The 16,534-nt window shown below is 39.5% G+C and overlaps 1 protein-coding gene and 2 non-coding genes across 3 annotated transcripts in view; all 3 read right to left on the reverse strand.

Moving 5' to 3' along the window:
• IPCEF1 (interaction protein for cytohesin exchange factors 1) overlaps window positions 1-16,534 on the reverse strand; it is a 76,265-nt gene that overhangs the window by 24,014 nt on the left and 35,717 nt on the right. Inside the window, exon 7 of the mRNA XM_043592640.1 lies at window positions 6,495-6,867. Within this exon, the coding sequence (XP_043448575.1) occupies window positions 6,495-6,867 (373 nt within the window). The remainder of the gene's footprint in view (window positions 1-6,494; window positions 6,868-16,534) is intronic.
• On the reverse strand, window positions 675-777 carry LOC122490758. The gene has a single exon (XR_006299265.1). It is a non-coding gene; the product is annotated as a U6 spliceosomal RNA (small nuclear RNA).
• LOC122490654 lies at window positions 11,556-11,662 on the reverse strand. Its single transcript, XR_006299198.1, has one exon. It is a non-coding gene; the product is annotated as a U6 spliceosomal RNA (small nuclear RNA).

The raw sequence follows: 16,534 nt of genomic DNA on the forward strand, positions 1-16,534 counted from the left end.
TTTCAATCTTATACTTACTATAGTTTGTGTAGTTTGAGGAAGATAGAACCTTATTTGCTTTGGCTTTAATTAGGAAAGCATAACATTGTAAGGAGAAAAATTAGAAATTAACAACAGAAGGATAGTGCAGGAATAGATCTCAAAGGCTTAAGATATTACCCTGATGAAAAGGTCTGCCTGGAAAACTGACCTTCGATTTGCCCAAGCTGCAAATTCAGACACGTGCTGGTATCATCACAGTTTCTTGCTATTGCTAAGTAGAGAGAAATGTATTCAAGGGTCTCCAGAATAGCAAAAATGGGCTAGGAATAGAATTATAAAGACAAAAAATGAATCTGAGACCATGAGGTAAGAAGCATTTCAAAGAACTACCAAGGATTCTTCCCAGAGCAAATAGTGTAAATGGCAGGTATATGTTCTCAAGAAGACATGTAGATCAGGGGAAGTCATGTTCAGCACTGTGCAAACATATCCCTAAGAGAGATTACCACAGCCATTGTCATTAAGAAACCTACCATCTTTTTCTATAAAGACCATGGTTCCTCAAATTATGTCACTGACCTTTTGTCACTGATCTTTTGTGAATCCCATCCAGACAGCCAAAAACATATTCACTTTGAAATTTTCAAAAATATTTTGTGTGTGCATAAGTTTTTATTTTAATTCTGGTCAACAAAAATATGGAACGTTTCATGAATTTATGCGCCATCCCTGTGCAGGGATCATACTAATCTTCTCTGTATTGTTCCAAGTTTAGTATATGTGCTGCTGAAGCACTCACTCTGAATTTTAAAAGCACTCTTCTAAAAATATGTTTGGTTGCAGAAGAAATTAAGTTAAATTACTCTTAAAATGGACTGTTTGCAAATAGCCAACAGTGAAAGTACTACATTACACAAACCGCATGGTCTAGTCAAAGAGGTACTCAGGACCTGCATATATTTACTAGGAAAAAAGACGTGAAAGTGAACCAACTAGGCAGTTAACTTAAGGAGCTAGCAAAGGTCAAACAAAATAATTCTAAATAAAATTAAAAGAAAACTCGTAAAGATAAAGCAGAATTTAATTAACTGGGTAATAAAAATAATATGCAATCAATAATGCCAAAGACTTTTTTAAAGTAATAGAGCAAATAAACTTCAGGAAAATTCCGATCACACAAGTAACAAAAAGAAACGAAGCATAACTATTAGAGAGGACCAGCTAAAGTGGTCATCACATAAAGATAGGATAATTTATCTAGAAACAAAACAACTTCCAACTGTAAGGTAGGGAGACTAGTGTAAGACAAACATGTAATTAAAAACCTTCTATTTCCACAACAGCAATAATAATTATTTTAAAAATGGAATAAAAGGACTCCATTCACAAATGCAAGAAAAATTATAAAAGGTCTAAGAACAAACTCAGTAAGATATATGCTAGACTTATAAGAAAAACACTGTACTTAAAATCATAAAATGACCTGAATGGAGAAATATACCATGTTCATAGATGAAATGCCTCGATGATTGAAAGATAGCAAATTAATCTAAAAAGGCCAAGAAAATTTTAATCAAAATCCAAATGTGATTTTTTAAATTAAACTTGAAAATCAAATCCAAAAATTTACCTGGAAGATCATGCAAAGGAGAGTAATGTTCTACTGAATAATAAAGCATGCTATAAAGGGAGAATCTAACTCCTCTACCATCAAAGCAGAAGATAAAACATCAGTAAAAGACTAGAGAGCTGCAGAAATAAGCCTAGAGAGAGAGAGACATAGATTCATGATTTATCCTATCATAAATATTTATCCCTATTTTGGGATCACTTCTCAAATTATAGTTCAAAAAATGGGATCCCTGGGAAATCCAGGGACCGAATTAAGTAATAGAGATACAAAGAGCAAGCGCTCTTCACCTTGACAGGCATACTATAGAAACCCTTTAGTTTCTCCTTTGCTTCCCATTTCCACTGCCACCCCAGCTACTCTAGAAGTTTCCCCACTCTTCCAATTTCCTGTGTCCCCTTATATGTGTCTACCCCACATTCTAAAGTAGACATAATTTTTCTAAGGTATTGTTTTCATTATATGAGTACGCTGACCAGAAACAATCATCCACGATCTACTGAAATAAATTAACGACCAGCCCAGCATTCAACATCATCCAAATTTCTTTTCCATCCCTCTTTCTTACGGCCCCCCTCTCTGTGTGCAGACCCTCCCACCTGGATCACAGATTACTTAGATGTGACCTTCTCTGTTTCGAACGCCTGCTCTCCTTTAAATCCCTCAGGTACCTTCTATCTCTCTGTGGCACTTACTTTGCTTTCTTTTGTTAAATAAGTCTTATTCCTCCCACTCTCCCCATCAGATGTTAAAATTTTTAGGCCAGAAGTTTTATCTTCTTTGTCTGTGTCTTCCTGGTAGGACACGGTCATGAGTACATGTTAGGTAGTCAAAAAAATAAGGCTAAATTGAATGGACTTCAGTATCCAACGTTTTTTTAATTATCCTCTTGCTTCCTAAAGAGACATGCCACATCATTTCTACAGCAACATCTGAAGTAGCTAACTAAAATAATGTAGCATCCATCCTGTCTGCACTCAGATTGTGTAAAAATTTTGGTAATGTTTACTAACTCTTAAAATCTGGTTCATTTATGTCCCATTCTTGAGATGTCATGCATGCTCTAGTATGCCTGTCTCTTCACTAAAAATTCTTTTAAGTCAACATGATGCCCAGATTGATTCTGACTGGCCTTTTACTTGACCATTTATTTACATAAATTGAGCGTTAGTCTTATTAGTGGTTATTCAGCTTTTCAGCATCCAGGGTGTGGTCACTCCATACCCTTTATGTAAGCATACATAAAATCATCTCCACATTGTCAGCATAAAGTAAATAGAGACATACATGTGAGTCATTATCACAGAGGCATAAGTACCAGGCCAAGTAACCTCTCACAAAAGAAGGAAACGATACAGTGTAAAACCAAGCTGAGAGGACTATTCCACTGACCCCATCGCCTCTTTTCCCACTGTGCTTTGTGGAAAGACTCTGTGAGGAATCTGGATAGCTCTGGAACTCTGGAACTCCCAAAGCAGAAAGGCAGTAGGATGCAATTAACACCCTGCATTTTTTTATTAGCTCACACCACAGGGAAGAGATGTCTAAAAAGCCACTTAAATTCAGTATAAAATTCTAGCAACCACAATTGTAATTGCCTAACTGCAAAATATTTCTCTCATTGTCAAAATTAAAGAAGGCTGTAATGCACGCTGTCTGCTTCTTTCAGGACGCAGTAACCTAGAAGAATCTTTTCTAGGATACAAGCCTCATTCTCCAGCAAATACATCTTGAGACTGCGACTTAATCTAAAATCCTAACTCCTGTTTTGGACTGTGTTGACATTCCAATCCCTGTCATAAAAACACCCTGAACAATATTTCAGACACAGGAACTTCAGGGCTTTTCCTTTTTTAATTTGCAGCTAAAAAGAATAATTTTTAGAAGCCACAGAAGTGAAAAGCTACCTTATTCTCCAACACACACGTTAAAAAAAAAAAAAAAGCATAATATGCAGACTGATTACTCAACAGCAAATCATCACAAACGCAAAAAAAGACCTGGTCTCCGTTTCCATAGCAATGACTTTATGTGGTTTAACTCTTCTGGGAATTTAACCAAATCCCCAGCAGCAGGGGAAGATCATCAGCAAAAATTTTGTAACATATGGCAACTGCCAACACATTGGTGAGGGAAAAATACTTTTATTTTCTCCTCCTTTCTACTGAGAGGAATACCTTCATGTCAAGCAGTCTGAGGAAGCACAGAGATTTTGTCAGTCAATCTGCACTTAACTCAAAATTTAAAAATACCAGGTTTCTTCTTCCTTAGACTAAAAGAGACATTGGTCCCCAGCCAGCTCTGCAGCCCCTGCACTCCCAGAATGACATGGACAAGAGCTGCGTGCATCTTCTCATGACTCACAGGTTATTTGTCCTAAAGAAAAACTTAATCCGCAGGGTCATCTCTTAGCAAAGAATGCAAATGGAATTTTATTCTCTATTTTGCTTTTAAAGCCATCCTCATTTGGGGATGGGGTGTGTGTGTGTGTGTGTGTGTGTGTGTGTAAGAGAGACAGAGCACGCGTGCACGTGTGCATACATGACAGGTTTTAGTTCTACGCATGGCCCCATGAGTAAAGTAAGAGTTTTCACCTAGAAAATAATAGATGTGCTACTTTGCATGATTTTCTTTAGTTCAAGCAGCCTTGTATCTGGAAGCCTCTTCCAAGTATCAAGTTAGAGGCCATCCAGTTCAAGATACTTAAATCCTCTCTTCGGCGTATCTTTGTAAGAAGAAAAATTGTGATCAATAGGTGATATGCAATTAAAACCCAATGAAAATGGTTGGCTCAGAATGAGGAAAAACCTCCAACGACAAGGAATGCACTACTTTCCAAGAAACCCATTCAATTTTGAACTGTTTTCAACATAAAAAAGAAACTTTTTTTTTTTTTTTTTAGAGAGGGGGGCACACGTGCATGCAAGCTGGGTTGGGGCTGGGGAGGAAGAGGAGCAGAGAGCGAGAGAATCTTAAGCAGGCTCCACACTCTGCACAGAGCCCCACGCGGGCTTGATCCCATGACTCTGGATCATGAGCTGCACTAAAATCAAGACTCTCAACCAACTGAGTCACCCAGGTGCCCCAATTAAAAAGAAGTTTCTTACGCTGCATTTCAAACTACCTCCTTTTTACTTGCGCCACTAGCCACACAATCTGCATCGGTTTTTACTTCCAAGGAGACAGAGATTACGCCCAACATTTCTTCTACACAACAGCACCTCTGAAACCAGAGGCCAGCTTGTGTCTACTGTTTTCCATTCTTCAGAGGTCACTTGTGACTCCCCCCATACTCCTCATTGCTGTTTCCATTCTCCTCCTTGTCCCACTTCCTTCGCCTATAGACACAGGCGTAATTTCATAGGAGTAAGACATACGAGTAATTTCACCAATTACTTCATTCACTCCACTTTTTCAAATGTAAAGTAGATCACAGGCCTAAAATTAGGGGGATTAAGCAAAAAATGCCATGAGTAGCCAGGCAGGTAACTCAACTGCGTGAAGTATTTGGATAAGGTCACATGCAGTGGTGACAACCGTGGTGACTGGGCAAGTGGAGTCCCCAGCCTGAGCGTTCCAATTTGTATATTTCAAAATACTGTGTACACATACACACATACACACACAACTGGGCCTGCAGTTGTGATACTTGGCTCAAATTACCCTGACACCAAACATTAAATTAATGGGTATTATCTGGAGATTTGAGGACTGAAAGAAACTTTCCCTGATCAGGCTAGGGAAGAGGGGAGAGCAGCCATCTGTGTTTTCGGGCCACTCTAGAAATGTTATCCTGAGAATTTCACTGGTCAACTTTTTCTCACTAGTACACTGAAAAAAATACAAACCAAACAACGTTCTCTCATTGCTCAGTATCTTTTGATCAGGTAAGCTTGTTTTATACCTGAATAAATAAATAAGGTACAGACTATCCAAAAAGATGCATCATGATTGAAAACAAAACAAACAAACAAACAAAAAAGCTTGTCTGAACAAAAGATAAAGACCAATTATCACAGAGTATTAAGGAAGTTCACATTATAGGGACGCCTGGGTGGCTCAGTCAGTTAAGCATCTGACTTCGGCTCAGGTCATGATCTCACGGTTTGTGAGTTCAAGGCCCACGTCGGGCTCTGTGCTGAGCGTTCAGAACCCGGAACCTGCTTCAGATTCTGTGTCTCCCTCCCTCTCTGCCCCTCCCCTGCTTGCATTCTGTATCTCTCTCTCAAAAATAAAATAACCATTAAATTTTTTTTAAAAAAAAGAAAGTTTGCATTATTAATCTCTATACTCCATTAACTCTTTCCTTTGCTAAGACTTAAATTATTTTATTTCAAAAGCATAAACTGTGCTCACCTTTGTGTTTGAAAGTTCTAGTGCTGCCTTCCAAAGTGCATGAAAGTTGTCTGTCTTCCTTTCAACCACACGGGCACCTTCAGAAGCCAACCAGCAAGGACCCAGACCTTGACTGTGGTCATGGTCCAGGGAAGGTGATGGCTCTCCATTTGTTTGGAGCCACAAAGACAATGTTATAAGTATCAATTTACAAAATCCTGATCTAATCACCACAGGCTCCAGAGCATAGGACATGGGACCAAAAAGGAGTCAAGGGTTTCCTCAGATTGGTGGGAAATCCCATGTCTCATACCTGTAAGCATTTGGCCAGTAACACTTACAGTGGGTGATTAATGGCCTTGAAGCTGGAATCTTCCACATACACTCCTTTTCAGAAGTAACCCCTGCGCTTAGCCCCACCTGACTGTTTAATTATTGAATTATCATTCATGCCTTTAAATGTTCTTTTTACGAATTAACCTTCGAGTTCCACATCTATACACAAATATTCGCTCTCTAGAGAAGAGTAAACAACATCTTGGTTTACCTCTGTCCGCCATCTTTGATCCAGTGGGCTTGTCTGGGACAGTAAGATGGTCCAGGTTGCTACTCAATGAAGAAGTGTCATCACTAGACAAAGAGTTCAAAAATTCACTTTCTGATGTGGCACAGCTGTTTTCCAGGGCTTTGCGACTGTTTGCCTCTGAGGGTGCAGGTGAGTGAACATTCACGGCAAGTGTTATAGACTGTCCCTCATCGTCAGCAGCAGCAGAACTATTAACTATGTCGATCCAGGACTGTCTTTCTCTAGATAAGGAGGAGGCCAAACTGCTGTGTGTCTTTTCTGTATTTTCCAAGGAAGAGGAAGAACGTGACGTGTCCCTCAGTTTGGGTGAAGATGAAGATGCCTGCTGTGTAGCCTGTTTCACAAAAAAAAACCAAAAGTGAATAAAATAAATCATGATTCAACCAGCATTCTCTACTCTCCATTCTCAGTGAAGGTACCCCAGTGTGTCAAAAACAAATTATTAGTAACAAATCATTTTAAAAAACCATTCACACGTTTTGGGTTTTGTTTTTTGTTTTTTTTCATTTGTCTTACCAACTATGATTCAGAATAAAAGCTTTTTTGTTCTTGTATTTAAAACCCCCCTTTCTGATACAGGAGTGCTGATGCATAGGGGCACTTGTACCCCAATGTTTATAGCAGCACTTTCAACAATAGCCAAACTACAGAAAGAGCCTAAATGTCCATCAACTGATGAATGGATAAAGGAATTGTGGTTTATATACACAATGGAATACTACGCGGCAATGAGAAAGAATGAAATATGGCCTTTTGCAGCAACGTGGATGGAACTGGAGAGTGTGATGCTAAGTGAAATAAGTCATACAGAGAAAGACAGATACCATATGTGTTCACTCTTATGTGGATCCTGAGAAACTTACCAGAAGACAATGGGGAGGGAAGAAAAAAAAAAAGAGGTTAGAGAGGGAGGGAGCCAAACCATAGGAGACTCTTAAAAACTGAGAATAAACTGAGGGTTGATGGGGGGTGGGAGGGAGGGGAAAGTGGGTGATGGGTACTGAGGAGGGCACCTATTGGGATGAGCACTGGGTGTTGTATGGAAACCAATCTGATAATAAATTTCATCTTAATAAAAAAAATTAAAATACCCCCCCTTTTTTATTCAAACAGCTGAAGATACCACATTTAACTTTATATCTCAGTGATACAGAAATAGCTGCGTTGACCGTGCACAAGACATTCATTCTCAGACTTCATGTGAGGATTGTTAGTACAATCCCTTTTTGTTCTGTTTGAGTTAAGTTTGCTATAAGGGAAAAATTACAATTTTTAAGCATCGTCATTATTTAATTTGAAGACTCTTTAACAGATCACAGCAAAGTTCGTTATGAAACTGTTACAAAGACTTGATAAAATACACTGACAGATAATTCATCTGTTTGTATTCTGTATTTCCATTAGTTGCCAAAAGGAGTGGGGTTAAGATTAAATTTTTTTTAATTTTTTTAATCTTGATTTATTTTTGAGAGATAGTGTGTGAGCAGGGAGGAGCAGAGAGAGAGGGAGATACAGAATCTGAAGCAGGCTCCAGGCTCTGAGCTGTCAGCACAGAGCCTGACATGGGGCTTGAACTCATGAACTGTGAGATCATGACCTGAGCCGAAGTTGGATGCTTAACCAACTGAGCCACCCAGGCGCCCCAAGATTAAATTTAAATTTAAATTCCATCCTACTACTTATGGATCTACAGCCCATGTTTAACTAACATGCTGGGGGTTCAGTTGTATGCTGTAATGTCTTCTTAAAGAAGATATTAAAAAAACTAAACTAGTTTAAAAAAAGAATCGAAAGAAAAATGTATGATATTTATATCCATGTGACAAGAACCAAGAACTATGATGCCATTTTCCAAAACCGATTTGTAGAACTCTGAATTCTCTGTTTTAGGATCTGAAAGATCTCCATGACACAATTTACCCTATCTTCAATGCTCCCTAGAAATGTAAAAAGCCTCTTTGGGGAATTCTTTGAAATATTGAAGGATATTTTGAGCAAAGAGTAGATTGTAATCTATCACTGTATTCTCACTGATTGAGCAACAAGTCTTGACAAAGGTAATTAAGAAAAAGAATTCACAGAAAGAAAAGTTTCAGCAAAAGCAGACGCCAGACAGGAAGCAAAATACTGAGTGAAGACCATGGATGTAGACAAAGTACATATATTTAAGCCCTCCAATATCATGGAGAGTCACATTCTTTAGTACATGCCCAGCAACCACTCATAACTACATAGATGAAATCACGTTAACTCACTAGCTCTTTAATAATTTAAAACCTTTAATAAACTTTCACCAAAAAAGACAAGAATCCATTTGCAAGCTCTTCATTCATTAAAAAGAAACCAAAAACTGTACCTAGACTATGAGAAGTGGGTTGATGATATAGGATCTTCTGAAAGCAGATCCTAACACACAATGCAAGAGTGAATAACATTCTTCGGCAAAATGCTCATCTGTCCACGGAGAAAACATCAACGCAGCATCGCCAATCACTGCGTTGGAAAGGACTCCATTTATTCTGAGATTTTATCCTTGATTCATTTTGATGGTAAAATATATGCCTTCCTTTTTGGAAAATGGTGATGGTAGATATTAGTTTTGTCTTTTTTAAGTTTTTTTTAATGTCCTACATAGCTAAATAAAGATCTGGCAACCATATGTTGTTCCTTCATTTTTAATTTTATTGGTCAATAGAATCCAAAAATCTAGACAACAGAGACAACAGTGCTCTATGGGTCACCCTGTATCTCCAATGGCAGATGAGACAGAAAAGGCATCTTATAGTTCAGTTTTATTATGTCATCCTGTGGGACACTATGTCAATCTCAAGCATTCAAAAGTCCAAAGAAGTGGTAGGAAAAAAAATTGCTAGTGAGAAGCCAGAGAACAAACTAGGATTTTCTCCCCCAAATCTCAGAATCATTGCAACTAATTCAGAATGGTTGATTTTGTTCCCAACCAGTACGTCCCCAAGAATATATTGGGGACATTTTGCAGATTCTAAACTCTGTGTTCTGATGGGAACAGCCAGTATTTACCCAACGTGTGCCCAGTTTGCTGAATACTAGACATACGTTGTCAAACAATCGATAGATCCACTTTTTAGTAGCATGACATTAAAATAGCCAGTTGAGATATTAACTCACCACGTACATCTTATTAGCAATGTATTTGCACAGACATAAAACTTTCCATTCAAGAATGTGTCAGTGAGTTGAGGAATCGGTTGCCTTAAATCACGGAGACGATTTAACAACTAAAAGATCAAAGATTTGCAATTCACTAAATAAAACCTTAGTTATCTAGAGGAGAGAGTGCATACGGCCACCCCCCAAGCTGTCGAATAAATGCCAAGACTGGTTTACTCATTAGAATGAGCTACAAAATACATATTAACAAAAATACCATTCAGGCCCAGTCCTGACATGTTCCCCTATTGTGAGCTATTTTAGTAAAACTTGGCTTTGGTGGAGTCAGCCTCCTTTTCTTTTTTTTTTCCAACGTTTATTTATTTTTGAGACAGAGAGAGACAGAGCATGAACGGGGGAGGGGCAGAGAGAGAGGGAGACACAGAATCGGAAACAGGCTCCAGGCTCTGAGCCATCAGCCCAGAGCCCGACGCGGGGCTCGAACTCACAGACCGCGAGATCGTGACCTGGCTGAAGTCGGACGCCCAACCGACTGCGCCACCCAGGCGCCCCTCAGCCTCCTTTTCTGAAAAGAGAGCATGTGCAAGCTTTTCCTGTTGCCCTTGCGGATACTACTGTAATTTGATTATAGCAAATGGGCTGTTTAAGCAAAAGCCTGCACACATCACTGCTGTGGCACTTTCCACAAACTTTTTTGGACCTCAAGGAAAGGTCCTTGAGGACCAAGGAAAGACATGTTCATTGAACATCAGAAACTTTGGGGAAGTATATTCCTTTTTGAGGTACTACTCCCAACACACACAACTCAAATGCTTTCAATCCACTGTCTTTGCTCTTGCTCCATGTAACAACTACAAAATTGATTTTTAAAGGGAGAAAAGAGTGAGCAAGGGGAAAAAAGGAAGAACAAGAGAGAAGGGAAAAGAAAATGAGAAAAAAAAAACGATGTGTATCAGGTCAGAACGAGTTTTTGTCAGAAGAGAGATGAACAAAATATGAATCAACGTGAACCTGGAATGCTGTGACAGAGGAAGGAACATGAAAATGTACTTTATAAATAGATACTGTGGTGCTACATCATGCTTTCGTATTTCTACCATTCTGTAGGAACCAAAAGCCACAAGTCAAACAGAGAACATTTAGCTCAGTGCCTTCTATGAACCATCCATGTACTATACTCATAAAACTTCTCACAGCAAATCAAATGAAGGTAGAAAGAAACGACAGTCTCTCCTCTTCACCCCACCCCTGTGTGATGAACACGCGCCCATCCTTCAGTATCAGTTCAAGGACTGGCTCCACATCCTTCGGTGGCCTCAGAGCAAGATGGCTACCTCTGCCTGGTGCTCCCGGGCTTACTTCTGTCACACCAGGCGGAATGTCAGTTTATTTGTCAACTCATACCGTAACCACCGATTGACTTGTTCATCTTTTTTTTGGTGAGCGACTTGAGAATAGGCCGTTTTGTAGTTATTTTTGCATCTCTGTGTTTTACATCTATACGTGACCCACAGTTGCTAACAAATTAATACCATTACAAAGTGGTCTAGAAGAAAAACAGCCCAGAACAGTTCAGCCTCTTTCTGAGGAGCACCCTGAAATTCTCTGCAGAATTGCTACAAAGGATTTACCTTAATCCCAGGATCTATGGTGACTGTTATTGACTGCACTGCAAACACCCCCACAAGATGTTCTCATAATCTTAAAATTATTGTGTTATCTATTAGAAGTTAATAATTGCATGGTGGTTCACTCATTTCAGAACATTTGGGTTTTAAATATTTTACTTTTTAATGAGAAAATTAAAGACATTTTAAAAATCTAAGTTTTAATGAAGAGACTATATATAACTAAATTAAAAAGTCAATACTGCTTTTTCTCATATTCTTCACAAATTTGCGCATCATCCTTGCACAGGGGCCATGCTAATCTTCTCTGTGCCATTCCTATTTTATGATATGTGCTGCCGAAGCCAGCACACTTTTTCCCATTTTCTGTAGATTATTTTTATTTAAATTCCAGTTAGTTAACATACATTGTAATATTAGCTTCAGGTGTAGAATTCAGTGATTCAATACTTACATAGTTTTATTTATCAAAGAAGCTTAGTTCAAATGCTCATCAGCTCTACAATATTTTTCTTTGAATTGTTTAAAAACACAAATTTGACATAGGGAAAAATAGTCTGAGACAGCCACCAAAAGCCTGTAATTAGGAAGACGTGAGTCAGCCTATAAATTTTAAGCAACATTAGTCAAAGTATATTTAAAACAAAAAGAAAGAAAATACAGGAATTACTTAGGACTAAACATAATAAAATCAAGTGAGAAAAAAAAGAATGTATACAGGGTTTCTTTTCTTTTATTGGCCACATGAATAAAAACAGATCAGTCAATTGCTGCTAAACCCTAGGAAGTATTGTTTGTATTTCTACCGTATCCTAGCAGGAAGCATTTCTCTGAAAGCTCAAAGACTTTGCAGAGCACAACCCCCCCCCCCCGCCCCCCATCCTCCGGCCTCCTGCATGATCTTGGGCCATGAGGTGACAGAGGACCCGCTCCTCACTCCAATCCCTGCCATCCAAGTGACCTTGCAGAGGACACTTTATCTCTCCGTCCTATTCCTTTGACTTCCTCCTCCCACCATTACCCACCCCCCTCTCTATCCCAGGCCACCTTCCAAACAATTAGAGTGTTTCTCAAACATAAAACAGATCACAATATTCCCCTGTTGAGAATCCTCTAAGAACTGCCCATCACAAGTAGAAAAATAGCCACAGTCTTCATTATGGCTGAGAAGGCCTATGTGGACTCCCTATCTACACCCCCCCCCAGCTACATCTCCTTCCACCTCCCCGTCCAGTCCCATCAACTTTCTTTCTATCCCTCGAGAACAGGTGCCTTCTGCCTGAGAGGCCCTCTCTGTGGACTTCTGGTTGGCTGCTTCCTTCTCACCATTTTGGTGTCAGTTGAAACATCAGCAGGCTCTTCCCTGATTGTCACAGGCAAAGCAATGCCCTCCCAACTTGACTCCAGTCACTCCCTAACACATCACCCCATTTTAGCTTCTTCATAGTATTTATCGTTACTCAAGACTATTTGTCTGAATCACAAGTTTATTGTGCCTCTTCCTCAACTTAGAACTTAAGATGCTCTGGGGAAAAGATACGGTCTAGTTCAATGCAGCATTCCCTTATCTGCAACAGTACCTCGTACATGGTCGACACACACACAAAAATGCATTAGCTGCCTGCCTGCCTGACTGACTCAGATTCATCACAAGGAGCACATGGGATAACTGGAAAGGATATTCTTAATAAAAGGTGAACTTCAGCTTGCAAAGGCTACCTGTGACAGTTCTATTTCTTTCTCTTCGGCTTCCTCATTTGTTAAATGCAGAATGTGAAAGTCTAATGAAACCATCCTCCTCGAAGCCATGTGAAAGTGCTAGAGACGTGTAAAGTAGGGACGTTCTAATTCACATGGGGAAATACCTGTAGAGTAACAAATCTGCAGAGAACGTGGATGAAGTTACAATCATCCACTTGCCCGTTTATGGTCCAATAAAAAAATATTTATTTCATTTCAAATATGTGTTATGAAAAAAGGTGCCTCTTCCCTCCAAAAAAAAAAAAATGCACTAGGAACATAAAGAGTTCAGAAGAGGGCAAGATTAACCTGATTTAGAGGACCAGGGAAGCTTTACTAAGGGAAGTCATATTTGAATGGGAGAAAGTGGAATGGGGTGGGAGAAACAGTTCCCACAAGCAGAGAAAGTTTATCAATACGGCGCAAGAGCAGGAAAGTCTGGAAAGTTCTGGGGAGACAGCGGGCAGTTTACTGGGCTGCTGACAAAGGAGGAATCAGCAACAAGACTGGAATGGCAGCCTGAGGTAAACCCAAGGGCCTTAAATGCCATGCCAACAAGTGGAGAATTAATTTGATAAGCCATGAAGAGCCACTGGAAGGTCCTGTGCAGGTGAATCAAGACCATCAGAACCACGCTTTGGGAAGACTAATTTGGAAGTGGTTTTTAAGAGGAGGGGGACGTTAGAGACAAGGAAGAAAAATAGCCCACTCTCTCTATGACTCGGGCAGGAGCTACTCCAGGCCCCAACAAGGGCAGCAGCCGTGGGAATGTAAGGTGTCAGGGGCAGTCCCATACCTTGTGAGGGACCTCCAGAGGAGGTGCCTGAATTAGACTGCTGAAGCAGAGATGCAAACGCTAACTTCAGAAGTCTTGAAGTCAGTTAAATGGTCAACCAGAGAGCTTGCGATAACTGTATCTTCAGGAGAGAGGACGACTTTTCTTTCTACCTTTACCTGGCTTGTTTTTGAAGTCACTGATAACTTTTCATACAACGATCTCACTTGCAAGCATTTCTATTATTTTATAGAGTACATGCAGCGAAAGATCAAGTGACGTTTTGTAAATAACTGTGCGAGATTCATCCTACCAAGATTAAGTGTGAGTGTCTAAAACTGACTTAACCCCTTTCAGTGTCTAATCTTTGACTTCTTCCTCTGCCACCGACCAAGAAGCCGCAGTTTACAGGGTTTGTTTTTACTCACTGCTTCTTTGGTTTGCTTTAGATTTTTTTTCTCATCATTTGGAGCCAAAGGAATTGTACTTCGAAAAAGCATCAAATGTGAGGACCCTCATGTTAAAATAATCTGCAGGAGCTGTTTGAAGCTGTTTGAAGTTGAAGATAAACATTTATCCTCTCCGTTTTTCCGCCTATCTGATCCACCTATTGGGTGGTCTGCCAAGTTCAAAATCCACCCATTCTATTTTTCAATTATGCCATGACCTGCATCCCCACCGTCTCTCACACTAGACCACTGCAACCCTCCCTTTTCTTTGCTTCTATCCTACTCCCTGCCTCCCAGAGTCTCCCCCCACACAGTATCCCGAGTGGTCCTTTTAAGATGGAAACTGATCACATCACTCCTCTGCTCAAAACTCCCAAAGGCTCCCTAAGTAACCCAAAGCATCAAGGTCCTTAACTGGCCCTCGGGCCCCGCATGGCACGGCCACCACTACCCTCCAACCTTACTTCCTGTTATTCTTACCTTGGCTCATCCTGCTCCAGGGACACTGACTTCCATGCGCTGCCACCTATGCGCCAAGGAGATCTTTGCTTGGAAGACTCCTTCCCGAACACCTGGCTGCCTCTCACACCACGTTTCTGTGGTTTTGCTCAAACCTCAGCTCTCACTCAGGCCTATCCTGGCTATTCTATTCACAACACAGCCCAACTTCCAGCACTCTTATCTCCCCTCATCCACCATGCTCCACTTCTACTGACACAGCAGATAATTTACTTATTATGTTGACTATTTATTAGCAGTTTCTCTCAACTAAAAGTTTGACTCCATGAAGAAATAAATCACTGTCTTTTTTATTCACTCATGTCCCAAGTATTTAGAACAGTGACTCTCAACAAAATTTGTTAAATGAATGAAGAAGCATATAAGCATAGGTTAGGTTACCAATGCTTTTAATAATTAAACTTAGAGGAAAAACATGTGTAACAAAGTTTTAATGATGGTTAAGCTCTTAAGTCACTTTGTAACTTACAACCTTATTGAGTTTAAAAAGTGAATGAAGTCAATTCCTTTTCTGCCCTTTTGTGGGTTTCAAGGAATCATAAATCTCAAGGAATCGTGGATACTGATTTCGACAAAGCATCTTCCTAAATGAAATCTACAGAGTCCCATCTATTTTCAGTTTTTTTAGTAAGCCTATCAAAAGGTCCCCATTTCTCCTTTCTCTGGATGCATGCCTATCCATCCTGTGAAGTCTTCTCAAGGAGAAGCAACAGAAACAGAAACCTCTTGTTCACTCAGGGACAATCCCGAAGTGTTCTTTACTGTCTTGTGGAATGTGGTCCCACCCATTAGAAGCACAGGTCCAAATTGGTCTGGTGCTGAAATCTTACTGTTTGCAGCAAGCAATTAGAATTATTGGACACTGAATTAAATTTTCAATTCAAGAGTCTACTTTTGGGAGATAATTTTCCAGGAAAGTATTATTTTACACTTTTGAGTCATCATTCCAAAATGAAAGTTCATTACCCAAAATATTTTTTTTAAAGCAAGAACTTAGAGAAAAAAAGTTTTTCCACCGTGGCTTATATAACTCAGTCATGGCTAGCCTATGCCAGACTGAGCCAAAACAAAATGAGTTGATTCATGCTCTGGATCAAAGTCACCATGAAATTTTTGAATTTTCATCTGTTTAAATAAAAAGCTTAAATGGTATTTTAACCAAGTGTCTTGCATGTCTGTTTTTCAGAAACAAGAGGAAACAAAAACAAAATCTGCCTGGAAAATATGTGAACAGGAGGAACATATTCTGTTTCTAAGGAAAATAAAATCTAACTGTTCAACATTTATCTATTTCCAATATATTTCTTCATAAAAAAAATGTTAGCCTTAGTGGCCTTCCAGAAAATGCTCAACTTAAAACTGTAAGAAATACTATTTGATTGAGGACTCAGAAAATTCTAAAGACTTCCCACTTCAACGACCTCACTTTCTGGCAGCCCCCTCTGCACCCCTTCATTTCTTTGTTTTGAAACAAGCATTCTCTGAGCTTCTACTATAACATCAAGACCATCATTGTGTAATGCAATGGAGTCCTGATCCCTCATCTACGAAGACAATCTGGTTGTTTTTACTTTCATCAAGGCGAGTTCTAGATGGTTGACAATGCTCTTAGTAATCTGCGATGCTAGTGTGCCACTATAAAAATGAAAATCACAGTATTTTAGAACTGAAATAAATCATGTCAGAGTCGTATGTGGGGGGGGGGGGACAGTAGGAGGCAGAGAGAATTTCAGGAAGAGA

This window comes from Prionailurus bengalensis, chromosome B2, assembly GCF_016509475.1.
Source record: "Prionailurus bengalensis isolate Pbe53 chromosome B2, Fcat_Pben_1.1_paternal_pri, whole genome shotgun sequence".
NCBI classification, from domain to species: domain Eukaryota; kingdom Metazoa; phylum Chordata; class Mammalia; order Carnivora; family Felidae; genus Prionailurus; species Prionailurus bengalensis.